At 53.2% G+C, this 26145-nt stretch overlaps 3 protein-coding genes across 5 annotated transcripts; 2 read left to right on the top strand and 1 right to left on the bottom strand.

The window, feature by feature from the left end:
* The first annotated feature begins 1443 nt into the window (after nt 1-1443).
* Nucleotides 1444-15373, top strand: LOC131665104 (uncharacterized). Of its 2 annotated transcripts, XM_058936733.1 has the most exons (8): nt 1444-1782; nt 9712-11019; nt 11089-11659; nt 11998-12113; nt 12173-12310; nt 12375-12576; nt 12925-13155; nt 14829-15373. In XM_058936733.1, the coding sequence occupies exons 1-8, from the start codon at nt 1660-1662 to the stop codon at nt 14915-14917; spliced, it is 2778 nt and encodes a 925-aa protein (XP_058792716.1). In that variant the 5' UTR covers nt 1444-1659; the 3' UTR covers nt 14918-15373. The 2 variants fall into 2 exon arrangements, with proteins under 2 accessions (XP_058792716.1, XP_058792717.1); XM_058936734.1 differs by lacking the exon at nt 12925-13155.
* Nucleotides 15374-15412: 39 nt separating this feature from the next.
* LOC131665105 (vacuolar protein sorting-associated protein 52 homolog) lies at nt 15413-19274 on the bottom strand. 2 transcript variants are annotated; one of them, XM_058936735.1, is made up of 10 exons: nt 19173-19274; nt 18359-18642; nt 18077-18252; nt 17620-18004; nt 17365-17550; nt 17166-17291; nt 16904-17088; nt 16730-16814; nt 16442-16645; nt 15413-16369 (listed from the first exon to the last, which is right to left on the bottom strand). In XM_058936735.1, exons 2-10 carry the CDS (start codon nt 18584-18586, stop codon nt 15944-15946), a joined length of 2001 nt encoding a protein of 666 aa, XP_058792718.1. In that variant the 5' UTR covers nt 18587-18642; nt 19173-19274; the 3' UTR covers nt 15413-15943. The 2 variants fall into 2 exon arrangements, with proteins under 2 accessions (XP_058792718.1, XP_058792719.1); XM_058936736.1 differs by lacking the exon at nt 19173-19274 and having other exon boundaries at nt 17620-18001; nt 18359-18723.
* A 162-nt stretch (nt 19275-19436) lies between these two features.
* LOC131665106 (putative sodium-coupled neutral amino acid transporter 11) lies at nt 19437-26103 on the top strand. Its single transcript, XM_058936737.1, has 7 exons — nt 19437-19657; nt 21089-21142; nt 22128-22215; nt 22364-22573; nt 22643-22895; nt 22967-23315; nt 23398-26103. The coding sequence occupies exons 1-7, from the start codon at nt 19574-19576 to the stop codon at nt 23884-23886; spliced, it is 1527 nt and encodes a 508-aa protein (XP_058792720.1). The 5' UTR covers nt 19437-19573; the 3' UTR covers nt 23887-26103.
* The last annotated feature ends 42 nt before the right edge of the window (nt 26104-26145 follow it).

Below are 26145 nucleotides of genomic sequence, written 5' to 3'. Positions count from 1 at the left end.
ATGCCGCGCTCTCGTCTCTGTTTATTCAGACTCTCTGCCGGCGCTCGATCGTTGCATTTATAATCGCGTCTAGAAAGTAGGATGTAATCTCTTTTCCTTAAACGGCCTCGCGCATCCCCTGCGTGGCTCTCTCTCTCTCTCTCTCGCCTCTCGGCTTTCGACTGCTTATGCAAAGCTTCTTTCTTCTTCTTTGCATTTCTGCGAGAAGGAGCGATATTTCAAAAATTCGAGCGGCTGATTGCTTTCTAGTCGCGCCAAATTGGCGAACTTCGAGAAATGGAAGCGACACGATCGTCGAGCGGAAGGGCGCACGGATGAAAGTGCTGACCTGTCCTCGGGCTATTTCGACACATATATGAAACTTTCGTTTTTTCGAGAGAAAGAAAGAGAGAGACAGAGAGAGATGCACTCTAAATCGGATCTCTCTCGATGGCGTAGCTCAGCACAGCAGGAGGAAAGAGTTCATCAGCTGCTGCTACTCGCACTTTCGCTGTCTACCGCTACTTTTATTGGTAGCGGCGTCGGGCATCCCAAAGCTAATCACTCTCTTTCGAAATCCCGTACGCGCTTTATTCGATCGTGAACTCCCCCCTCTCCCCCTTACAAGCGCGCACTTGCGCGAGAAAGCAAATGTTTGTGTTTCTATTGGAATCTCACCGGGTTTACGGCTCTATCGAAACCAATGAGTTCTCTATGGATGCACGCGTTTGGCTAGTGACCAAAATTGCTTGTTACAACGGTTGACTGCAACTGCGTCCGTTAATTGAACGTCGTCGGCATGAGTCGCGTTAAGGTGGACGAAAAAAAAAATTTCACAACGCATCGACAGAATCAACGGCGAAGTTCTTTAAATTCAATGTCTCGGGCTTGGCGGCAGTTTTACAGCCATAGTCGCAATCGGCGAGTTAGGTCGGCTATTCCGGTAACGAGCGACGGCAGTTTCGATAGGCTGCCCTCCGCGGGCTACCGGAGCGCAAAATACATTGGGCAATCGACGTCGGCACGAGCGTCAAAGTGACGAGTGATCGGCGCGATAGGCTTGCGCATCAGTTTTATATGAGTTGTGCGACGTTCGGCAGTGCTAATTGAGCGCTGCTGCACTGGCAGACCGTGTCTCGCGCCTCGATGCCGTGCAACCGGTTGTCGATCGCTCGAGCTCCCCGCCGAGTCGAACAACTTGGCCCGAGCCATCGGTAGGATCAAAGGCAACGAGCGACGAGACTATTTCGGGCGCGCGCGCGCGCGTCCCGCAAGCTGCCGAGTGAAAGAGCGAAAGAGAAAGAGACGCGAGTGGCGCGTGCATGCAGGTAGGCAGGTCTGCGCGAGAGCAGGCCACAGCGCTGCTCTGCGCTCTCCCACCTCGAACGGCGCTTCCCTAGCCGCCGGAGAAGTAAAACTCCCGGACGTTTCCCGATCTCCTGCAGTCTCGAGCTCCCTCTCATCGCCAGCGAAACTCGGCGACCACGCAACACCGGTTCCGTTCTGCGCTGCACTCGCACTCACCAGTGTGTCTCCTCTTCCAAGCTCGACGCGATCGTTGCAACCGAGCTAAGCTCCGCCGTATCGGCCGATCGATCGTCCGAGGCTTCCTCGTGCGTTGTTCGCCCCTCTCCCCCTCCTACCTTCCTGGGAAGCTGCAACGATCGCACGTTCGCCACCATGTGGCGAAGGCTACCCGTGTGCTACTGCCTCGCGGCGATCCTGCTGCTCCTGCGCTTCGCCGAGCTCGCTGATGCCGCAGCTGGCCCCTCGATTCTGACGTCCGACGCGCCCTTGCAGCAAGTGAGTATGGCCATTGCACGAACGTAGTTTTTGCCGATCGAAACGACGCGACTCGAAAGTCGAGGACTCGGACCGCGAGACGCGTTTTCTCTGCAAAACGCGTTGGACGCCAGGTCGAGGTGGTTTTGACTTTCGAGCGACGCGAAAGCGACTTTCGGCGGTAAATGCAAATTGAGTCGTGGAAAAGAAAAGCGCTCGTGGCATCTTCATCGCGCGCCGGTGCGCGAGAATGGCCAGCGACGCAAGGCCGCGAGAGCGCGAGATTGGCCGAACTTGAAAACCGACCGCGAGAACTTTCACGCGCGCGTGTGTCGTGGCTGCGTCGCCGTCGTCGTCGTCGTCGTGCCGCGACGATGATGGGTCGCTCATCTCGCCGCGCGCACGCAGCCGTGATGGGCTCCTCGACTGTCATTAGCGGTCATTGCCGCGCTGTCTCTTCGCTGTCGTCGTGCCACACGCGAGTCGCGAGAAGTCCACGTAGGCGAGCGGACAGTCCGCCGGGGAGAAACTTGGTCGCGGCGCGAGCGCAGCCGTCGTGACTGCGCGTGGGAGCGCTTCCCAGCGCGACTCTCGCCCGCCACGAGTCGAATATCCGCCGTAATTAGCATTCAATCGGCGGGCCCGCACGCGCGCGCGAGAAAATTTCAGCGCATCTCCGCTCGGCGCGGGAGTCGACGAGAGCGACACGCGCGTACCGAGTTGGATCGCAGCTCGCTGCCGGCGTCTCGTCCATCCGAGTTGGCGCGCGGGGGCGCCTTCGATTTTCCCGCGCCTAATTGTTTCCCAGATCGGCCAGCCGAGCGCAATCGTCGGCAATTACGCGTGCGAGTCGAACCAATAACGCGGACAAATGGCAAAGGCCGCGCAGTCGGCGCCGAGATCGATCCGTGCGCCGCGAGGCAGGCTGCTGGGAAAAGCGCGAGCGCGCCAACATTGACCCGCCAGTTGGCGAGCGAATACCCGACGCGAATACAAACAAGCCGAGCGCGTGAGCCGCGAGATAACCGAGCGTTGCGCCTTGCAGCTCGCGCTTGCGCAACGATCCGATGGCTATCTGTCTCTCTCGGTAGTGGCGCTGAACTCGCGGCTGGGCTGGCCAGCGAACGACCGCTCTGGGCGCGGGCTAACTACGTTTCGACCGACGACCGACCGGAGAATGCGTGGTTGCTGCTGCTCTCGGCGGTCAACGGTGGGGCAACGGTCTTTCTGCTCCTCGGCGAAATCAGCGCGAGGATCGTTCGCGAAAGAAAAAGAACAAAGAGAAGGACGTCGGCGAAATGGCAATCGAAACGGCGTCAGTCGTGCGCCGCTGGTCGGACGAGCAATTACGGCGCGGCTCGCCGGCGAGCGAAGGCAGGGTCAGGAGTCGGATTCGGCGAGCACTTTCGTGCACGCGCAGCTGCGCCCCGTGGGCAGGTCGTGCGCGCGCGCTCGGCTCCGTAGTCAAGGTCTGTGAAAACTCGGCCGTTCCCAGCCGTAGCCGTGGCGCGTTACGGCGCCCGGCGCATCGACGCACGCACTTACGTAAGCCGCACTCGCGCGCGTTTGTTTACGGCTATCTCAACAAAGCTCCCGTTTGCGCGCGAGCGCTCGATTGAATTTCAAATCACGGCGACGCGGCGCGCGCGCGCCCGACTCTCGGCTGCGCGATTACGCAAGCCCCGCGCTTTTAATAAGCTCGCGCGGATTCGAGGATTGTTCGCGGAGCAGTGGCGCACCAGCGCAATGTCACAATGGAAAGGCAACGATAATGACAGCGCAGCGGCTGGCAATTACCCTTTCCAAATTCGCCGACTGATCGGCCGAGGCGTTTAACGCCCCGCGCGCTCGCCCACGAGCGACACCTTTAATCACTGATATTTCGGAGATGGCGCGCGCGACATTTAAGAATGCGATATTATATCACAGTGCGCCGCCTCGCTCAGCCTCCAAGCGTCGTGCAATCCGCGAGATTACGTCTGCCGCGAGCGATTAAAGACGCGCGCGCCCGCGGTCGACGCTCGTGCCGAGCCGAGCTTGGAATCGACGGTGTTCGCGAAGCGATTGCGGCGCCCACTGACACGGAACGCAGCGGACACATCTCGCAGCGTTTCCCGATGCTGCATAACGCTCATTTAATAAGCCGCGCACCGAAATGGTGGCAGGGGAGAAACGGTCAACGGAAACTGGAGTGCATTGTCACGGTCGATAGCGTTGGCTCGCCTCGATCCATTAACGAGACGTTTCTCGAGGCGAGCAGCGGCAATTTGTTAGCTGCAGACGCGATTCGCGCCGCGATATATCGAGCGGGCTGCTGCGCGTTGACACGCGGATTAAATCTTCCGCGGCTTTCACCCGCGCGGCGACGCGACCGCCTGCAGTCGGGACGCGTACCGTTCGCGCGCTGCCGCCGCTTCCGTTCGACGCGGAAGTCGTTGCTCCCCCTCTGGCCGTCCTGCGCTTCTGGCGGAGTAGCTTCTTCGTCCGCGGGCGCGCTCTCTTGCCGGCGCTACGGACATTCCACGATTTGCCTACTCGCGTCTTTCGTCGGTGTGCGGCCGTAATTTGCACGCGCGCGAGAGCGATCCCGGGCGTACCTGTACCCGCGCGGTTCTCGGGCGCTGCCAGTGAAATGCCACCGCTGGACCGATTCTCACGCGGTCACATCGAGGTCGCGACAATAATCGGGACAGAGCGCGCTCGATCGCGATTATCTCTCGCGTCGCTCTCGCATCGCTCTCGCATCTCTCTACGCCATCGCCCACGCCTCGCGCCTCGCGGGACGACATCGCCGCTCGCGCACACATTTATCATTATCGACCGTGCGTGCCGTCGAGAAAGTTCGCCACGCGTTGTTTGCTCGGCTCGCGGACGCGCGACTCGCTCGATAATCGTCTCGCGAGCGTTCGCTTCCTGCGTCAAAAGTAGCGCTCGGGCGAAAACTTTCACGCGCGCGCACAATGCGTTTGTGACGCATTGCGTTTTACGCACCGGCGAATTTTACGGCGCGCGTAATCGCGTTTACCTTCCGGACTTGCTTTTCCGCAACGCGGCCGCTTTTCCCGAGCGGCACGCCAGGGTACAAACTTGGCAATGATCTTGGCGTGGGTGCGCGCTCGCAGTCGGTCGAGCGAACCGGACTGCCACGCGAAACCAGTAACACACTGCCACGTTCCTCGGTCCATCGACGCGGCTCATCGAACTTGCCGCGAGCGAGCGGGAAAAGGCGCAGTCGCGGGAAGTTGCGCCAAACGGTCCAAGTTCGCGCGACTCATCGGTACAAGGGCGCATCTCACGGGCGAAAACATCACACGATCAGCGAGACAAATCGACGCGAGAGAGGAAAGCGCAGGCTATTGGAAAAGTGAAAAGAGACGAGAGGAGGCGACGCGTCCGGTGCAATGGTCCCGCAAATCCCACGCGAGTAGCGGTGTCGGTCGGCGTAATCACGGAAATTTCATCGTGATCGCGGCAGCAACGGCGACACGTGTTCGCCGTGCCTCATTACACGCGGCTAACGAGAGCTAAATAACTATGGAAACCCATTAGTTAGGTTGGACAGTGGTCTCTTGCAAATTCGCAAGCGACAAGCTCGTGCAGTTATAGCCGGCGACGAAATGTAACGCAGCATCTTGTTGAGCCGCAAGGTCTCGCGTGGCACGAGGACCGCGGCAAATTAGTCGCGAACGGCCGAGCTGCAAGTCGACGAATCCTTGTTGATTCGGCGCGGCCACGGGAAAGTCTACGGGATGTAACAATAAGCGCAGATATGAAGGAAAGGAGCGCGCGGCTGGCGCCGACGGGGCAAGTCGGGTGAAGGTGAAGGATGTGTACGTACATGGCGGAAAGACGCTTTCTCCCGAGCGGCTTCCGATGCGCTCTAATCCGACGGGACTGACCCTTTCGGTGCGTCGGAGTACGAGCGGACGGAGGATCGCTCTCTCGTGCGCGCTCGCGAGCTCCTCGCCGCGACGAGGCGAGGAGTGGGGTAGAAGAAAGTCGATTGCACACACGCAACCGAGAGGCGCTTAATTGCCCGATGAGTCCTGCGCCGCTAAAGCCTTTCCTTCGAGCGACCCGTGCGATTACAATTTTCACTTTTGTAATTGTGGCGCGCAAAGAGCAGGTCGATCGAGAACGGTGGGTCGACGAGCCCGATGTACACTGACGCGCTCTGCTTTCCATTTCGCTGCGGCGGCGTGCGTTCATTTTCCAATTGCATAATTACGCGCCGCGGCGAATGAGATTTAATGGCGCGCGTAAATCAAAGTATCCGCTGCGAACGGAGTCCCATCGCGACGGCAGCACGGCAACGATAAGAAAATTGAATACAATGCGAGTCGTGTCGACGACAAGTCGTGCGAGCTAACCGCGTATAGAAATACAGCGAGTCTGTGCGCTCCCAGTTAGCCAACGCGGCTCGCGCGATCTCGGGCGATTCCGGCTCGGTCTCTTCGCGTCAAATCGAACCTCCGCTCGATTCGCGGAGAGCGCACAAGCAGCACTTGTACCGTGCCGCTGTAATCAACTCATCGAGTCCTACTTTTTTCTTCCTCGTCGTGCATCTCATCGTCCCATTTGTCTTCTTTCCCGTTTTGTTTCCTTTGGTAATCAAAGAGAAATTCGAATTTTTCGTCGCCTCCGGGGATAGTCCGACGAGAAACAAGGCGAAATCGTCGGCGCGGTTCATCGACTCTCTTGCGATGACGATAATTCGTTGTCGCGCGCAGCTCGTCGTTACAGCATCTTTTCACTTTTCCGTTCCGAGCGAACGGCTCGCGCGCTCGCCGCTAACCACGGGACATTGGCCGCTGACAGCTCGCGCAGGAAGCCGGGACACGCGGAAAGAGCCGCTACTGGACTGCATACCTAAGTAGCCGGCGCGGAGCCGCGCGGAGCCGCGCGGAGCTGCGCGCGATCGAAGAGACGATGGCGAGAAAATTACGCCGGCAATTTTTCAACATTTTCCAAAAAGCGCACCCTCGTTGCGTAACGAGCAACCGCGCTGCTCCGGCCGACGATGCGACGGGCAAACGGTGTTTCCCATCGACGATGTCCGAACGCTCCAAGTTCTCCGCGCGCCCGAGCGAAGGTCGGCCGGAAGGACGTCTGTCTATCGATCCGCTCGGCGTGACGAGCGCGCGGAAAGTTCTGCGAGGCACAGCGTCAGTCGGCTTCGCGCTCGCGCAGCAAGAAAGAAAGTCAGAGTTTGCAAGGATGACAAAATTCGCGTGTCGCGCACCGGGAATCGTGGATCTCGTTACGCGCGGGGAGCCTGCCCCCTTCGCCCCCCCCGAGGACGATCAAGATCCGACGCTCGCTTTGCTCTTCGCCTCCATCTCGATGCCACGGCGTGCGCTGCGGACATGTGTCGTCCGTGAACTTGGCGACATGAGCGGAGAAAATGGAAAAGCAGAGGCGATCGCGGATATTAACGGCGATGCTCTTACCGATGGCAATCTCGGGCTTTCGATCGTTGTTCCATTTCGTTCCGCGAATAAACAAACCATTTTACGCCTCTCGCGTTCGCCTTTCCAGCGCTATATTTGTTATCCACGCGCAATGCTCTCAATTAGATTTGCAAGTGCATCGTGGGGAAAAAGACGGACGAGCCAGCGAGCCTCGTAACTGAGTTTCCACGAGCAATGTTTATCATATTAAGAGTCGGCTAAAAACTTTCTCCCGGTGTGAATGCCGCGTTAAAACTGCTTTCCGTGGGCACGTGCGCTTTAGAAAAAAAGGGAAAAGTGGAAAAAAAAGCTTAAATATAACGGAGGAGCGCGAGAGCGGGGGACGGAGAGGAGAGAGAAAGGTCCGAAAAATTTCTGGGAACGAAAGTGTTACGTAGGAATGGTGGGCTTTGTTATCGGCACTGGCAGATCTCTCACGAACGTGATAAAGTGGTACATATTAGAGCAACACGTGCGCGCGTGGATGGGATTTCCAGGTAGGCAGCAATTAGTTTTTTCTTTCTTTCTTTCTTTCTTTCTTTCTTTCAGCGAGGAACGCGCGTGTAAGCCGAGAGCGTTAACTCTATTGTCAGTCGGGAGGATTCCGGAAAAATTAATATGCGTCGCTCCCATCGGGTATAAGCACGACTTTCTCGCTTTCCGCCGCGCGAATGCGGCTTACCGAAGCTATCCCAGCGCGAGTAACGTCCCCTTTGCCATTACCTCGGCGAGTTTTCGGCGACGATTGTGGCCGGTTCGCGAGCGCGCGCGTGCTCGTCGGCCGTTCATCGTCCGCGCCTCCTTTCACCCGACGACAGACAGACGCGCCGGGCGCGCGTGCGCCCGATCGACGTGCGAGCGCAGAGAGCATCGGACGGAAAGTAAGAGGCGTTGCGTGTGTCGTAACGAGGAAATCTCCGAGCGCCGCGTGCGCAGCCGCGCTGGCACTTGGCGCTCGGCAGATGCTCGTCGCGAGTAAACGTGCTCGCGATCGTTCGTCCTGGCCTACACACACGTGTGTGCAGGCTATCCAGCACTAGGCGCCACTTCGATGTACCTCGCTTGATTCCTCCTCGCGACGACTGGACTGCTGGACTGCGTGCAGGCCGAGCTCCGTGTCGACCAACTTATTTCACCCCGGAATACACGCTGCTCGCTCGTTATATCCTTATTTCGACCATCTTTTTTCCGAATTCGGAGATCGCTCGAAACTACCGGCAAACTCTCGATTGATTGCCTACAGCCGACGCTACATGCAATATCTTGAATTTTAAATATTAATGCAGAAATGCTGGCTGTAAACAGGTAAACGGGTTCCCTGCATCAGAGCACGATTTTTTCAGCGAGATGCTGGCGAAATCAATATTCATGGATCGCTTTCTCACAGGCCGAACCGCCGAGTTTTTTACCCCAAAGTCTCGAAAACTTTCTAATCCTTTTGCATAACTGAAAATTCCTCGATGCGCGCTTAAAAAAAAATGAAAATGTAGAGTACGCTCGCGAAGAAGAAGAGCAAAGAGACGCGGCTCCCTTACGCGGGAAAAACGAACGAATAAAACAAACATTGCGTCACGGCGAGCGTTGGCGCGCGCGAAGCGAGGATTCGCATCGAGTCGTCTTGGTGTGAAAGTGCGAAAACGAGCCGCATTGCATTCGCGTTCGAAACTCGCGTAACTGACCGAGTATTGCGTTGCGCGCGGCCGTCGAGCGCGCATCGACGCAAAGAGTTCCGGCAGCCGATCCGTCAAGCGGACCTCCGTCGAACGATATATTAATTTCCACATGCAGAGCCGGCGGAACGATCTCGGTCCGGCGCGCGCTCGATCGAACCACGCGAACGGCTGCGTTCGCGTCCGACCTCTGCTCGCTTGCGCTTGGCGCTGGCGCGCGCTATTTAATTAGATTTACACGGCGCGCGCCTTTCGCTTTTGCCGATCTCGCGCCGTTAAATCTTTCCCTGGCACCGCTTTCCTCCGCGCTGCTTTGTCGCCCGGGTACCTCGACCAGTATCAATCCAACGCGACAGTCGAGTGCGCACGGTCGGCGAGGCTTCGGCGGGAGCATCTTTAGGAATGACAGCGCCGCGCGGAGTACCGTACCGTAAAGTCTTAATTGAATCGGCGTTATTACAGCGCGCGGCTCCCGGGTTTCTTTCGACATGCGAATTCGCTCGTCGCGTCGGCGCGTGCCATTGTTGGCTCTGTGAGTGCAACGAAAAACTTTCTCGAGCGCGGATTTGACTCTCTTTCACTCTTTGACTCTGCTCTGCGTTCGCGTTTCATCATGAGCCGCCTCTCGTTCTCCCTTTCCCGATCCGTTCGAGCGCGACCAACGAATCGCTCGCGCGCGCACTTTCGGCGATTACAAAATTTGACGGTAAGTGATTCGCGCGGCGCGCCGCTAACCGCGAACGCAACGGAGCGAGCCTTGCCGGCACGCGCCTCGCGGTCGCTCATTCCCACGGAAAAGACCAGGCGCGACTGAGCCTTTGCCCTCGTAGTTCCAGACGCGCTCGCCGCTCGACCCTCGTCCGAGGCTGTCGACCTCCCAGCAGACCCAGATTCTCAGCGACGTGCAGCAGCACCGCGAGTTCGGCTCCAACGCGGAGGCAGCGGCCGGCTCGGACGGCGGCGCGCTCTTCTCGCCGCTGGCCAAGTACAAGGTCGACCGCAAGAAACAGACCCAGCAGATCCAGCAGCAGCTGCAGAGTCTGCAGAGCCTACAGAATCGCATCCAGCAGCAGCAGCAACAGATCAACTCGCAGCTGGGCCAGGCCGCACTGCAGACTTCCGGACCCGTCTATCAGCAGCAGTTCGACCTGAAGAGCCAGTACCCGACGCTCGGCGGCGCCTTTAACTACCAGACGCTGCCGCCCATCCCGCTGCCCAACATCCCCGGCGAACTGCCGCAGACGTTGTTCAACGAGCAGCAGAATGCCCAGCTGCAGGAGTACTACGAGAAGCAGCGCCAGCTGGAGCTCCTCCAGCGCCAGCGCGAACAGCTGCTGCTCGAGCAGCAGGAGTTGCGTCGCCAGCAGGAGCTGCTGCGTCTGCAGCAGCAGCAACTGCGCACCACGCTGCTGCCGGCGGCGGTGCCGACCACGCTCGCCCCGCCGGTCACCACCACCTTCGGACCGCTGCTCCCCTCGCCCACCGCGCGCAGGATCACGCCCTCGGAGAACGACATCTTCCTGCGCGCGATCGCCACCCATCAAAAGAAGTTCGCCGCCGCCACCACCAGCAGCGGCAGCAGCGCCACTACCACTACCACCAGCACCACCAGTACCACCACCCCCAGCCCCAGGCCCAAGCAGCGCCAGGAGCGCGTGCAGGACGAGCAATCGATTCCTAAGGATTTGCTTGCCCTCATCCAGCAGCAGCAGCAGCAGCAACAGTCGCAGGCCCAGGGCAGGACCAAGCCCCAGGTGAAGCTGATCTACCAGAGCGAGAAGCCCGGCGGCGTCAAACCTGACAAGGACCTGCTGCTGCGCCAGCTGAAGATCGCGCTGGCCCAGTCGGGCGTCGACGACAAAGAGCGCAACGTCACCACCCGCGACATCGTGCTGCCCAACGGCAAGAAGCTGCAGGTGATCCACGCGCCCAACGGTCTGCCGGCCAATGCACACACCACCACGCTCAAGCCGCCCAAGCTCATACTGGACGAGTTGACTAAGGGAGTGGGCGAGTTCGAGGTGCTGCGCCAGAACATCGACGGCAAGCTCGAGGAGGTGAAGAACCCCGTGCAGAACGCACCTACCAAGAAGGTCACCTTCGTGGTTCTCGAGGAGCAGCCCGACGGCAGCTACAAGGTTGGTGGAACGCGCGAGGCGAGCGATCGCGCGGCGAGCGTTTGCACTGAGCTTTACTTGCGCGATCAGGTGCAGGGCGTCAAGGGCAACGTGGACAAGGACGCGGGCACCGACGTCGACTCGATAGTCGAGCGCATCAAGAAGGGCGAGCTGAAGCTGCCGCCCAGCAGCAGGAGCCCGGCGGCGGCGACCGCCCCGCCCGCGTCGACGGACGCGCCGACCAGCAGCCCGCCAACTACCTTCAGGCCCACGCTGCCCACGACCAGGCGGCCCCAGCTGTCCGTCTCGCCCAACTCGGTCTCCGCGCGGGACAAGTACGTGACCTCGGCCTCGTCCATCAGCGGCCACGTGCTCAACTCCATCAGCACCACCGCCAAGCCCGCCGTCACCCTCAAGTATCCGCTCTACACGTCGAGCTTCGACGCCAACGACGTGTTGTCGTCGGGCGCGCCGTCCGCCACCTTGGCGCCCGCCACCAGGTCGTCGCCGTCGTCGTCGGCGAGCTCTGGTGCCGCGGCCGTCCAGCCCAGCGCTCCTTCCGGCCGCGACGGCCTCTCGAACCTGCTGAGGAAGGAGGGCCTGTTCGCCATGGCCAAGTACCTGCGCCAGTCGGGCTTGGACAGCGTGCTCAACGAGACCGGTGAGTGTCGTCGGTCGAGCGGCGTCAAGCGGGTCGCGCCTTTCTCTAGCGCGCGCCACGGGAACGCGCGGCCGACCGCGATCGATCGATCGGATCGGCGGCCGGTTTCCGCCTCGCGCGCCGTTCTCACGCGCGCCAAACGGCCGATCCGCGCTCTAATTAGCCGTCCGCTAATTGTCGTCGCGGCGCGGCTGTCTCATTGTTCGCGATTGCGCGCGATCGGACTTGCGCAACCGAGAGCCGGCAAACTGGCTCCGAGCGTCTCTGCTCCAGGCCCCAAGGCCTCGGCGCGCCAAACGACGATGTCGCTCACGACCTCGATCGGCGCTCTGTTGAAGGTCCCTACACGATATTCGTGCCCACGGACAAGGCCTTCCGCACGCTGCTCGTGCAACTGGGCGGCCCTGAGAAGGCGGAGCAGAAGTTCCGCGACAACCCTCGGCTGCTCAGCGGGGTGAGTGTCGCTTCGAGCTTGCGATCGCTCTCGAACTGAGCCTCTGTCCGATTCCACAGCTGCTGCTGCACCACGTGGTCCCCGGGGCCTTCAAGATCGACAGCCTGCAGGACGAGATGACGGGGGTCAGCCTCGCGGGCACCCAGCTGCGCGTCAACGTCTACTCGATGCACGACCACGAGTGGAACGACATCAAGGTAAGCGGGAGCGCGCGAGGACTGCGATCCGCGGCGGACTACATGTAGCGCGTGGCTCGAGCAGGTGACGACCATCAACGGGGCGCGAGTGGCGCCCAACAAGCGCGACGTGGAGATCCCGCAGGGCCTGGCGCACGCCATTGACCGGGTGATGTTCCCGCTGCCGGTGGGCGACCTGGTGCAGACGCTGCAGGCCGACCGCGAGCGGCGCTTCGCCACCTTCCTCAAGCTGCTGCACGTCTCCGGCCTGGAGGAGACGCTGTCGGGTGAGTGCTCGTCGGACGTAGCCCCGAGCCGATATCCGGCTCCGTAATGGCTCCGCGCGTAAACAAAAGAATTGCGGGCGTCATTCGCGGGCGACCGTGCGGCCGTTCTCCCGCTGCCTTGCCCATTGCGCAACGCGAATGTCAAGTAATGAGATCGTTATTAAAATCCACGGGCTTTTGCGAGCCGCGGGCTCGCGAGCTGCGATTCGAAGGATCATTTCCCTCTCGATAACCACTTTGCCGTCGAGGCGCGCGCCCCTCGCCGCAATTACCTGGTCGATTCCGCGATCGGCGCGCCAGTGGGCATCGCGGAACAATGACCAACGGCGCTCGCTGCGATCTGCGCAGGCAGCAAGACCTTCACGGTGTTCGCGCCGACGGACGCCGCCTTCGCCGAGGCCCGCGCTAAGAGCAGCGCCGCCGCGCCGCTCTGGCAGGAGTCGGACGGGCCCGAGGCCGCCAAGGAGATCGTCCTCAGGCACGTGATTCCCACGACCCTCTACACCGCCGGCATGCGCTACTACCATCAGAAGGAGACGCTCAGACAGAGCGCGCCCCTGCAGATACAGAAGACCGGCGGTAAGTCGCTCCATTGACTGTCTCCGCGGCGCGGCAATGCTGGGAACGCCGGCAGTTTCGCAAGGGCGATCCACTGTCTCTCTTTCCATTGACACCGGCCGACGCCGCGAACAATCGGCCGCTCGATCGACGCAACGGTGCGCCTTTGATTTGATTTGTTCTCGCTCTCGCTTCCCAGGGCGATTCGAGCGCGCCGCAAATAGGTCGGTGAATGTCGAGCGGAAAGTGCGCGCCTGCAGCCGCGGCTTAATAAATATAAGTGACCGAGGCGTGCGGCCCGCGGGACCGTTGCGCGAGCACGCGATATATTCCCCGAGAAAGTGATCATCCTTTGCTGCGTTTCGCAAGCCCATCCTATTCGCGGTCGCGCGAATCGCTTCCTGCCTGCATTGTTTGTGACTTTTTTTTCTCCTTTACCTCCGCCCCTGCGCCTTAATGACCACAATAATGAAACGAGTTGCAGCTCGTTAGCTAACAGTAGCTTATTTCTCCTTTTCTTGTATCTCCCTCTCTCTCTACCCCCCCTCTCTCTCTCTCTTCGAAGTAGATTAAACGCGCGCTGTAAAATTGACCGTAAACCTTTATTGCTGGCCGTTTGGCCGAAACAACGTAACGCGCGCGCGCTTAATTGCCGCGGCTAAACGGCTGAAAAGCTTGCCTTGCCCGGCTGCTCGGTCGACGTGAAAAATCATGCTCTGGGAGGGATTCATTGAAGGAAATCAACCGAAAGATCTGCAAAGTCCAGAGCAGCGTGCACGCGCGCATTAGCGACGAAATGATGCCAGTCAAGTTTCGTTCTACGTGTAGATCAGCTGATTTCGCGTGGAATTTCTTCGACGCGTAATTAGTCCAGGTAATATCCGACGTTTTCAACGATACTCCATCACCCGGCATTGGTTCGGCGGCGTCAAATACAATACGATGGCGAGTCATCGCGTATAATTGAAGGGGGGTGATATGACTGGGCCGAACGCTTCGGATTAGCGTTTAGCCTGGTGGGTCGCTCCAGACGACTCCCGCTCTCTCGTGATTTTTTCGCCAAACGATCGCGTAACCGCGACGCGGAAGATTTAATGAGCCGCGATTAGCAAAGCTCACGAAATATCCGAGGATCGAGGAAGACAGAGAGAGAGAGAGAGAGAGAGAGAGAGAGAGAAAAAAAATGGAAAGCTCGAGCGAGCGAGTCGCTCGAATCGGAGGCGAGCGTGGATCATGGATTGTGCGCCGTCAGTGGAACTAACAATCAACCTACTTGCTCGCGCGGGCGTCGTTTAACGCCACCGCGGCTTCACTTCATGAATATGTAGCCTCCGGCTGAACGCGAGCGCGGCGATAGCATCGGCCCGCGAGTCTCTCGGCAGACCCGGCCGCTTTGCTTTTTGTCTGGAGCAGCCCACCGGCGAAATCGTGCCGATACTCGCATCGCTCAGGCTTTTCCGATTTTTACCCGAGCAGCCGTGCACATTTATTGCCGAGCTCGCCATTTTTTCAGCTGCTGCCGACTTTTATTCCGTGGTAACTTGCCTTCTCCCCGGGAATTACTATTACGACGTTTTTCGCGACTGTTTTTGTAAAACAGTGAAAGTCGCCGTGACAATAGGACACTGGATTAATAAAATATTACGAGCCGACAGTCGAGTTTATCGATAAACGTTGTCTTTTTGTCTTTGCAGGAAGAATTCGAGTGAACGACGGACATATCGTCACCTACAACGTGCCCGCAACGAATGGTGTTTTACACGCCATCGACACGGTTATGTGAAGAACGAATAGCTAATTGAATTCGTTGCTCGTGGAAACTCGACCGAGTTACATTATTTTTGTAAAGAAGATAATTACTAGAGATTACTATGATAATCTCTAGCAATTTCGCGCGAGAGATTTTTCATGGCTGCAGTATAGACTTTAGCAAACAAAAAAAAAATCGATATATCCGCGCGGAAAACTGACAATTTTATTATTACGTATAAGTATAATAAAATATATAAGTATTCTATTATTAATTTATAAAATCGAATTGGACAAAAGGAAATGCCATAAAAGTTGCGATTCGTAGAATGAGATTATCGAAGTCTACAATTCTCGATTTAATTTGTAGGCTTAGCTATTCGTTCTCTCTTTCTCTCTATTAATTTATATTATACACGCAATCATACACACGTGAAGCATGTAACATGCGAGCACTTTTCACTGACATTTACACGATTTAGTTTTTAACGACAATCATATGTATTATTTTATAAATAAAATGTACAGAGTTTTTTATCTAGTGCTTTTCTTATTATCCTCGACATCTATATACACATTTGTCAAATTCATTTTATTAAATTAATTAGTTTCGTATTCGAATATATTTGATTGCAATCGTTAAAAAGTACTTTTTATATTAAATAGATATACATTCATTTTTTCTTTGTTAAAGACCTTTGTTATTTTATAACAACTTTTAAAAAAATAAACAATCTTTTATGTTTAAAAAAATTTGTTATGATAATAATTGTATCCAAATAATAATTATTCGCCTAGTCGATACCGAAATGAAATAGGTGTTCTGTATTTACAAATAACAATACTTTTATCGACCTCTTTATAAATAATCTTTGAATACTTTCCATTATCTAACTGATAATATAAAAAATGTATCGCAACAAAAGTTACAGTACTGATTCGTTTACTCACAGTTCTGATAGATAAATCATAGAAATTACAAGCAGAGATAAAAATGTCTAAAATCGTTTAATAAAGACAAGTCAAAAAGTTTCTGGAAGATCTGAGATTTTCTTTAAAATCAATAATTTGTTTTATATTTTTTAATTTCAACCATAATGTGATGGATATTTGTTAATTGTGGTCGGACATTGGCAGGCAAAATTTTGTGGAACCTATGGTAATACTGAACTAATTGCGTCATAGCACGCTGAACTAGAGAAGTCCCTAAAAGTAGACTTGGAAATGACCTTACGACCTCGCGGTTAATTTCTTCTAATGATCTTTTCCAATTGTTTGTAAACGATTGTACAAGAGCCAAAGCCTTTCCCTCTTGCCTTTTCAATTCTTCGACTTGACCCTTCTCGATCAATACCTCCGATTCTTTGACTAACTGAATAATACCACCAAAATGAGGCATCAAAATTTCTTCGACGTATTCGGCAGACCTTGCATTCAATTGTTCTCGGAAACTTTCTGCTTCTTTGGAATTGTCCCTAGTTCTCTCCTACAAAACGAAAAGATCTAATCAGCTTTCAGAAATTTAAAAATATTATTATAATTATAAAGTTAAATTTACCATGAGAACTCCAAGTACGAGATCATAATTATTGCTAAGAAATACAAGCTGCTGTGTTCTCTGTGGAAAAACAGCAGCCATCCTCAAAAGAAAACATTGTACTGCTTCTCTTAACTCTGCTAAGAGTTGAGTAGCACCTTCACAAGGAAAACCTTCTCCTACTCCAATCATCGCTGCACTGAATTCTGCATATCTTCTGGTAATCTTTTTAAGAAAATATTCATTACCAACAATTCAATAAATCACAGATTAATAATTAAAAAGGAAAATAAATTAATTTCAACTTACATAATGAGGACCTGTTTCTCGAGAAAATTTCATTGGATCACAGTCTTTAATACTTTGAATATTTAGTTTAAATACATACTCAAATCTAATATGCAAATTTAGGAAAAAGAATTCGTTATGAGAAATTATTTTTTCCTTTAAAAGTTGAACAAAAATAGTAAAAGTTTACATCACCTTGGCCAAATAACTGCAGTCATGTTGTCCCAATATTTGTCAAGTGCAGGTACAGCTCTTTTGTGGCACATCAGCTGATACCTCATTACCAGATGCAAGCACAGATACAAAGCTATAGCATCGTAGGAGTCATCAACAAATGATTGTAAGTTCTTCAACAATAAACTTAGAGTTTTTCCCATGACCTGCCAATAATAATCTTTCATTACATTATAAAATTAAAAGCTGTTTATTTAAAAATACAATAAATTTTCTTATTTACTTGATTAAAAATATCTAGAGCTTGAGGTCCTCGCACTTTGAAAAATTCTGTCAGGAACAAATATTCACGACAACCATTGTCAACCAAAGCATATTGTTCACTTCTAAAGAGAGCTTCATAATGATACTGGAAAATACAATATCATGAATAATGTCACATATAATTGACTATTCCTGTATTCAAATTATTCTATATTTACTTTAGTCTTCGAAGCAGTATGAGGTACAATTATAGGTGCTTCTAATTGAGAAGATAAAGTTTCCCCTCTAGTGCCAATGGAAAACACAGTTCCTCTATGTTTCAAGTGAGATGTTTTGTGAAATAAGCCTCTACTAGCTGTATCCTCCACTCCCATTAAATCATCTTTTGAAGGATTTTCTTCGTACTTATTAACAAATTTAATAATTTGAAATATGTATTGTGAACAGATTAGATTTTATTTTTCCTGAATTACCTGTAATTTTTTCAATCTAGAACAGTACGACTTGAAGTAAGAGAAATAAATTTTACTCATAGTGTCAATATATTCACCACATATTTCTCCAGCTATATCTCTTTCATTGGATAGGATAAATTCAAAAAATAACTTATGCTTTAACATATTGTTTTGAGGCACTTGAAAATTAGTCATGGGTTTTCTGAATTTGTATATCTGTTCTAGTAGATAGGTTCTAATTTTTGCCATGGCTTTAATTTTCAGTTTCTCCAAAATTTCTTTGACATCATTACATGCTTTTGCATCTTTGAAATTTTGTTCTTTAACAAAATTAATCTTGTGATTAAGTATTTCAAGATTTGTTTCAAATTCCTTCTCAGTCACTGGACTATCCATAATGCTACTGTACACATAAATGAGGATTAATTATTTTGTGAATTAGATTTAAGTGCAACATTAAAAACATAAAGTTTACGCTATAAGAGATTCCGTGACTGTCATGTCTTCAATAAATTGACTAAGAGGTCCTCGAATAGTTTGTCGATTGTTTAATTGTTGACTCATAGAAATAGACTTTTGTTGAAGAGAAAGGATTTCCTCGCTGATACTTCCCAAGTCTGACTGAAAACCAAGTAGCATCGACTCCATTTGCTGTAAGAATCAAAATAATTTATTATTTTGTTGTGTTCTTTTTACAGAAGACTCAACTATAACTGTTTTAGACAATTCAATCAATATGGAACAGGCATTGTCTAACCTGTAGGATATCGTCGCATGATGTAATTTGATTATAAAGACCAGCTATATTTTCTGCTTCTTTGATGTAATCTTGAATACTCTTATTTTCAACTTCTTCAAGTTCTTTCTCAATTTCCGAAGAATATTGCCGGAGATCAATACCGGTCTTCAAAACTTCTTGCACCAAATCGTCTCCCAAATCTTCAGGCAACGGAGAGTCCTCGTCGAGAATGTTACTTTCAGCCATTGCTAAAGCTCGTGAATTGTCTTCCTGTACTTTATTTCAAATATCTGCACTGAAAACTAATAAATATTTCGAAATTTCCGAGCGGAAAACATGTTTTGCTCCGCTCTTATTTTCACAACAATCCACGACGATTCCAGTGTTTCTCACAAGGTTAGGTTATGGGCGAGCTCTACCGGAACGCGCGCCAACTTGCAGATAATTTCAAATAATCATATGATCGTGCACTGCAGGAATGCAATTTATTTCTTAATGAAAATTCGTAAATGTGAACTTGCGCATACGTTTTACGACATCATTTCACTAGCGTAATTGAATTATTCAAAGTCCCGAAACTCTTCCGGAAAACCAGGGCAAGAGCTTTCGGTGAGCTTTTACAATGTAGCGAGAGGTTAACAAGTATAATTATTGTCGGGAATCAGCTTTGTCGATGAACATTAATGCGAATGTCAGGTTGATTAAAGTAGTACTGTGGAAATCAACGAATAATCGAGATCGACTGGAAGTTTGAAGTCGAAGAAGGAGTAAGTAGTTTGTGAATCTGTATTGGTAAACAACGTACTTATTACGATCGTTCACACGAACTTACCTACAAGCAAGAGCGAAAAATCGACCGATAAGCGTTTCGCTGTCGAAGATAAAAGTGTCGGAGGTCGTACGGGTGAGGCGAGAGAGCGCAAGAGCCGCAAAGTCGGAGACCGAACACGCTCGACGGTGGAATTGATTGACTCAAACAGTTGGTTGCGTGCGACGCGTTCGACGTGGGAGTAGGAGCGCGTGCGCCGCGGGCCGTAATCGATAGCCGCAGGCCGCGGGCGCGAGTAGCCGCGGCGCGCTATCGTCGGCGCTCGTGCAGTCGGGTCTCTGTGACGCGCGCAGATCAGAGCCCTTCTCGATCCTCCGCTCCACTCTCACTCTCTGTCTTCTCGGCAGCCCGCTACCCCCTGACCCCGCGAGTTGTGCTGCCGTCCTCGACGAGTCGCCAGCAGCATGGAGCCTCAGTCGGAACAGCCCAGGAGGATCAACGCGAATGAAAAGAGTTATATCCTCGACGCGAGGAAGCCCTTCGAAGACGTGAGTTTCTTGCATCCTCGTTTTCTCTCTCGCTCTCTCTCTCTCTCCCTCTCTCTGCCATATCGTCCCCGCTCGAAGTCCTACTGGCAGTTGTGTGCCGCGACGCGTTAATTGACGATGACTCTCGCTGCTCGCGACCATTTCAACCGCTTGACTTTTTTTTGTTCGACTGCGCAATGTTGAGGCTGCGGTCGACGAGCTCGCGGTGCGAGTTATGCAAGCGCAGCGAGGCGCGAATCGATTCGCACTGGGCATCGTTTCTCATGCCATTTGTCAGTCGGACGCTGTCGCGTCGGCACTCGACTCGATCGACCAAGCGCGAGTGACACGCAGAGAGGGAGAGGCTACGACGGAGGAACCCTCGGTCGATGCCGCGAATGCCGCCGGCCAGCTCGCCTCTCGCTGCCGAGTATGGAGTTCCCGGCCGTAGCGGTAACTCGATACGGCTCACCTATGTGCACCTATGCAGGCGCGGTCATCCACCGAGAACCGATCCTCGTGGCCAATTGTCTAATTGAATTCGAATCGATTTCAGTCGGGATCCGATTTCACTATTTCCACGAGTCGACGTCACCATGGGGGAGAGAGAGAGAGAGAGGCTGGTTAGGAAACTGAAATTGCGGGGGGACAGAATTGCGGTCGCCTCGGGGGGAGGCGCGTCGAAATAACGGGAATCCAACTAGCGACGGCGACAGTAACGCCTGTGGGCGCGTACGTCTGTGCAGCGATCGCGCGCGCGAAAACCGATCGATGCCCCGCGGTCTTATTAAATTCCATCGCGGCCGCGCCGGCCGAGTTGCCGCCTCGCGGCAACGCGCGAACTTGGAGCGCGTTATTACACGATTCTATCCGAGTTCCGGCCCAGACCAGCTCGCAGCTCGTTCGACGGAAAGTCGGTAACTGCGTCGCGGTCGCGGGGCCAGAGAAGCAGGAAGAGGCACGAAAGTGGGGACGAAGAAAGGAGGCGCGGCGAGAAGCCGAGCAAGCAGGCGCTTACGGTACTCGAGTGGCTCGAGCTTCTCCCACGCGCGCGTTCACCTTCGCGAGCGTCAGTCGACGACCACCGCCGCGGCTCTCGTCGTGCTCTCTCTCTCTCTCTCTCTCTCTCTCTCTCTCTCTCTCTCTCTCTCTCTCTCTCTCTCTCGTGGAAAAGCCTTTGCCTCGGTTTCTCGCGCAACAGGTGGACGCCAGCCCGCGCCGCCGGTCATTCGCGTCGAAGGCTCGCTTGGAGCGATTGAGCGTGGTCGGTCCGTCGAGCGCCCGCGTCGGGTTTACGTAAGGATTGCATACCGCCTCGAGCGCGACTCGGTCTCAGTCTCACGAGTCCGCGCCGACCATTGTCGGCTGTGCGCGGCAAGCGCGCCAAGCGCGCCTGCGGCACGTTGCAGAAAGGAGTGATCACAGACACGTCGCTCTGCTTGATATCAATAGGGAGGCAGCCTCGGCTCCGAGGAATCCTTCGACGACATGAGGCGTCTCGTCAGGGTAAGCTCCTCCGGCATGATTTATCGTCTGTAGCCAAGTAGATGTGCGCTTTCGACCGAGTGCTCGCGGTCGCAGCGATGTTTTCCCGTTTTGAGTCTGATGCACAACGAGTGACGCCGAGGGCGCCTCGTTGGGCGCGCGCGCACACGTGTCTTGCAAAAGGCGGCGATCGCGCTCGGACAAACCCCAGACGGTCTCCCGTCCGCGACGTCGAGCGCGTGAAACGGCGAGATACGGCGACGACGCCATGGCTATCTTATCATGGATCGCGCTGCACCCATGGATCGAGAGACCCCTTTTGGGATCAGCGTTATCGGGACTACGTCCTGATCGACGTCTCTTTCGTGCGAGCATGCCACTATTTCCAAATTTGCGATTGCCGTTATCGTGCCGCTTAGATAAGTTGTACGAGCTTTGCACGAAAAGGCACATTTTGCATGGAAAAATAAGCGAACTCGTGCTTTTGGCGCGCATGACAAAGCGAACGCTCTCGTCTATATTCTTATCGCATTAACTAGCTAATAAAATTGAACCCTCGGTAGCGCGCCCGCAAGATAAAACGCGACGATGCGATGCATTATTCATGTCTCGTTCGCTCACTCCTTATCAAGCGAACGCTCGTCGCAAGGGGCAAGAATTGTGCGCCCACAATGCAATGGCTTCCGACGGCTGCTGTTGCACGTATGGCTCGACCAGCTCGTAGCGGCGTGGACGTTTGACGCTGGTTTCGTTCGTCCTTCCGCGGGTGCGTCGAACGCGAAGCTCGCGTAGCTGCGCGGCCTGCCCGACTGCGCCCAAAATGCAATGCATCGCCTGGCATGACGCAAATACAAAGCATAAAGTTGGCGCTGCCGGCGCGCGTGAAAGTGCTTTTGCTCTCCGCGGTCTCCGCGGTCAACGGAGGATCGATCGCGCCGGCCACCGCTGCGAAAGACTGTAACTGCGCGCAACGCCTGACCTGGTTATCGCTCGTTTCTGCTTCCAGGAAGAGGACGAGGACTCGGGCAAGTTCAGCAGCCTTCCCCTGGCCAGCTTTAACTTCATCAACTCCATTATAGGCAGCGGCGTGATCGGTGAGACACATTTATCTTCGTTCCCCTGCCTCCCTCTCGCCAAGCGCTCGCCCTCCCCTCGCCGAACTAGCCGGCCGGCTCTCCCGTCGAACCCGCCGTGGCACTTCAACTTGTCCCGTTGAACGACTTCGCGTGGCCTGTTTGCCAGGTATACCGTACGCGCTCCACCAAGCGGGCTTCGGCCTGGGCATGTTTCTGCTGATAATCGTGGCGGTGCTGACGGACTACTCGCTGATCCTGATGGTGAGGAGCGGCCACTTGTGCGGCGAGATGAGCTACCAGGGCCTGATGCGCGCCAGCTTCGGACGTCCCGGCTTCTACATCCTGACGGCGCTGCAGTTCGTCTACCCTTTCATAGGTAAGCTGTGGAGCTGCGCGGGCCGACGGGTGGCGGTCGGAGGCGCGCTGACGAAGCCTGTGCTCGCAGCGATGGTGTCGTACAACGTGGTGGTGGGCGACACAGTGACGAAGGTGCTGATACGCGTGACGGGACTGGAGCCCGACAGCTTCCTCGTCAGGCGGGAGGTGGTCATCCTGCTGGCCACGCTGCTGGTCGTCATCCCGCTCTGCCTCTACCGCAACGTGGCCAAGCTCGCCAAGATCTCCTTCCTCTCGCTCGTCTGCGTGGGCTTCATCCTGCTGGCCATCTTCATCCGGATGGACTCGATGTCGTCGATCGTGTGAGTACGCGCGGTGGCGCGCCGCTGCGTGGTCTCGCGCTCGCGGCTCTGACGAGACACTACTGCGCCAGGCCGAGTCAACCGGGCAGCTGGCAATTCGGCCACGTGTCGGGAGTCGTGCCGGCGGTGGGCATCATGGCCTTCGCCTTCATGTGCCACCACAACACCTTCCTGATCTACGGCTCGATCGAGCGCGCCACCCAGGACAAGTGGGACGTGGTCACGCACTGGTCGCTCTTCACCTCCTTCCTCATCGCCGCGGCCTTCGGCGTGGCCGGCTACGCCACCTTCACCGGCTACGTGCAGGGCGACCTCATGGAGAACTACTGCTGGAACGACGACCTGATGAACCTGTCGAGGATCATGTTCAGCGGCACCATTCTGCTCACCTTTCCCATCGAGTGCTTCGTCACTCGCGAGGTAATCCTTCGCCGAGAGCGCCGCGCCGCTCGCTCGGCTGGGCTCGCTCGACCGACGACGATGACGATGTGCGAATGCGCAGGTGATCATGACGGCGCTGCGAGGCACCGACGAGGTGGAAAACCACGACGCCTACATCGCGGGCACGGACCGCAAGTACCTGATCATCACCATGGGCATCATAGTGACCACCTACCTGATCTCCATGTCGACCGACTGCCTGGGCATCGTGCTCGAGCTGAACGGAATTCTGGCCGCGGTGCCACTGGCCTACGTGCTGCCGGCGCTGTGCTACCTGAAGCTCGAGGAGGGCCCGCTGCTGTGTCACCGCAAGCTGCCGGCCTTGGGTCTGCTGCTCGCTGGCTTGTTCGCCGCCGTCTCCGGCTTCCTGCTCATTGCCTTCGGCGACTCGGCGTCAGCCTCTTGCGTCCACGGCGGCGTCATGTCCTATTGCCTCGGCCCCAACGAGACCGTCACCAGCACCGCCGCGCCCCTCGTCCACACGACCTCGTCCCTCCCCAGCACCATCGCCGACGCCCTGCTCGACAATCTCGCCAACAAGCCCAGATAAGCCAGCGATCGCACGACTTACTTGGTTGACGGGGCTTGTCCCTCGCCGATCGCCCTTGCCAAAGCTGTCTCAGGTGCTGCCCCGTTTTCCGTTCGCCTCCTCTTCGACTTTAAGACTCGCGCGCTCGCCCCCTCTCGGTTGTCGTCTCGCTGACTCGTCGCGGTGCGCTCTCGTCCTCTTTCATTTGCATTTCAATGTCTAATTTGTCGATTGCCAAGGCACCATTCGATTGTTATTCCTCAGTACAAACTATCTGTAAGTCAAACATGAAAGTAAGCAACGAGGGTATCAATGTCGTTTGACCTTTTCAACATTGTTCAAGTACCCACAGAATCTAGCCCATCTCGAATTCGAACCTAGCACGATGCGAAGGTTGCACAGAACAGAAAACCGTCGCTTGCTTTTGCTTGCTTTTGCTTGCTTTTGCTTGCTTTTGCTTGCTTTGCACTTATTTAGTAATTTCACGATGGATAGCTCGACCGAGTGCGCAAGTGGGCACGATACAATCATGAGACGAAAGTCGAAACAACGCACTTGCAATTCCCGTACAATCTATATAACAGGTAAATTGAGTCATTCGAGACGTTCATCAAATAATTTGTGACGGACAATATTTTTCGTGTCAAAGTAACGTTTATATACTCTTAAATGCTTCCGCGATACTTTTGTAGATGCTCTTTTTCGATAATTTTTTCCTATTACTATTCACGAGATAAAATCAAATGTGTTCGATTATAAGAGCGCGCAAAAAGAATAAAGAATGAGAAAGAAAAATAATAAGAAACGAAGGGAGGACCATTGAGTAAATGCGTGTAGGTATAAGACGATTATTTGAGAAAACGTTGATCGGGTTTGGAATTGTTGGAACTTGTGTTACAAGGTATTTGTTACGAGAATTTAACGCATAATAATATTTATAGCCACAAAGTTGTTTCTTCCTCGTCTGTCTGGATTCTCTTTGACCAAATAGAAACTATTTTTCTGACAATAGAATCCAGACAATGTAATCAAGAGCACTTACAATGACTGTCTAGCCAGAAAAGTAATGTATCGATGGACTTTTCAAGTGTGATTACGATGACCATAAGAGACCACGCAAAGAAAGTACCTAGAGTATAGTAATGAATATTGAATATTTCCAGTTTCCAACACATTTTTCGATAAATCAATTTTAACTATTTCTCGGTGTCGATATCGATAAGCCTAATATTGTAATCTTGCATATTTAAAATCAAAGAACTTATATAGGATATATTTACAATCTCCAAGGAAGTAGGCAAAAGTGTGTTTTAAATCATGAACTTGCACTTTGTTGTCTGACAAATTTCGAAAATTCATTTGGTTCCAAAATTACAAGTTTGAAATCTATACTATAGTCATTAGAACAAGTTCGAACAATCAAATTTTGATGTACAGTTGATACAAAGCGCGGAATAAACGTTCCTCTAAATCAAAATATATTGTTGTAATTGAAAGCGGCAAAAGGTATATTTGAAAAAGAACAAAGGTTCGTAATTGTAATAGAAAATAAGCGAGTTTGCTGATAAAACTTGATTTCGAGTCCAGTGTAAAAACAAACGTTGTTGCACCGTCAGACAAACTCTTTTGTCCGCGATGATTTGTCTATGTAAACCAACTGGTTTTTATCTGTGATTTCATTTATTTTTTGAGCATATTGATACAAATACGAAATACAGTATATGGTAATTGAGTAATAAAATAATTTATATTTCATAATGGCATAACGGCTTAGAATGTGTTAGTACGCAGTCGCAATAGAACTATTTTGTGGATGAAACAGATGTAAATAATTCTATATTATGTACGTGTACGTAATATGTAATAATAAAAAGCATGGGAAGAAAGCCACAGACGACGAGCCTAACTACGAAACACACACCGACAAATGTACATAGAAATGTATATTTATTATATTTGACTCTTGAAAAATGTATTGCAACGTTGCAGCAAAGTATATGCGAATAAAGAGGATTATTCGATAGGGCATACCGGTGACTTTGGAAGCGTATTACTGTAGTTGCATGGTCAGACGACTAAAGCTTATACCAACAGCGTTAATTAATAACATTGAAATGGCCAGACCATTTTACTCTGTGATAGTTAATCTGGATTTAATGCGAATTGTGCAATGAAAATGGCTATAACGGTGTACATTGATGTAAGTTTACCTAATACAAGGTACGACGTGTAAATAATAAAAGCAATTTACAACGGACGAGTGGTGGCTTATTTGTGCGC

The sequence above is a fragment of the Phymastichus coffea genome, unplaced genomic scaffold (assembly GCF_024137745.1).
Source record: "Phymastichus coffea isolate CEN01 unplaced genomic scaffold, Cenicafe_Pcof_1.1 PCOF00047, whole genome shotgun sequence".
Classification (NCBI taxonomy): domain Eukaryota; kingdom Metazoa; phylum Arthropoda; class Insecta; order Hymenoptera; family Eulophidae; genus Phymastichus; species Phymastichus coffea.
The sequence above is the reverse complement of the archived record's forward strand: the minus strand, read 5'-3'. Positions and strand labels throughout refer to the sequence as shown.

Bases quoted from the DNA above. Each gene is read 5' to 3' on its own strand.
- LOC131665104 (XM_058936733.1), top strand. From the start codon at position 1,660: ATGTGGCGAAGGCTACCCGTGTGCTACTGCCTCGCGGCGATCCTGCTG. The intron at 12,577-12,924 runs GTGAGTGCTCGT...CGATCTGCGCAG, and splicing joins CCTGGAGGAGACGCTGTCGG to GCAGCAAGACCTTCACGGTG. The intron at 13,156-14,828 runs GTAAGTCGCTCC...TTGTCTTTGCAG, and splicing joins GCAGATACAGAAGACCGGCG to GAAGAATTCGAGTGAACGAC.
- LOC131665105 (XM_058936735.1), bottom strand. From the start codon at position 18,586: ATGGCTGAAAGTAACATTCTCGACGAGGACTCTCCGTTGCCTGAAGAT. The intron at 18,253-18,358 runs GTTAGACAATGC...TGATTCTTACAG, and splicing joins CATGCGACGATATCCTACAG to CAAATGGAGTCGATGCTACT. The intron at 17,292-17,364 runs GTAAATATAGAA...TGTATTTTCCAG, and splicing joins ATACTGCTTCGAAGACTAAA to TATCATTATGAAGCTCTCTT.
- LOC131665106 (XM_058936737.1), top strand. From the start codon at position 19,574: ATGGAGCCTCAGTCGGAACAGCCCAGGAGGATCAACGCGAATGAAAAG. The intron at 22,216-22,363 runs GTGAGACACATT...CCTGTTTGCCAG, and splicing joins TATAGGCAGCGGCGTGATCG to GTATACCGTACGCGCTCCAC. The intron at 23,316-23,397 runs GTAATCCTTCGC...GCGAATGCGCAG, and splicing joins AGTGCTTCGTCACTCGCGAG to GTGATCATGACGGCGCTGCG.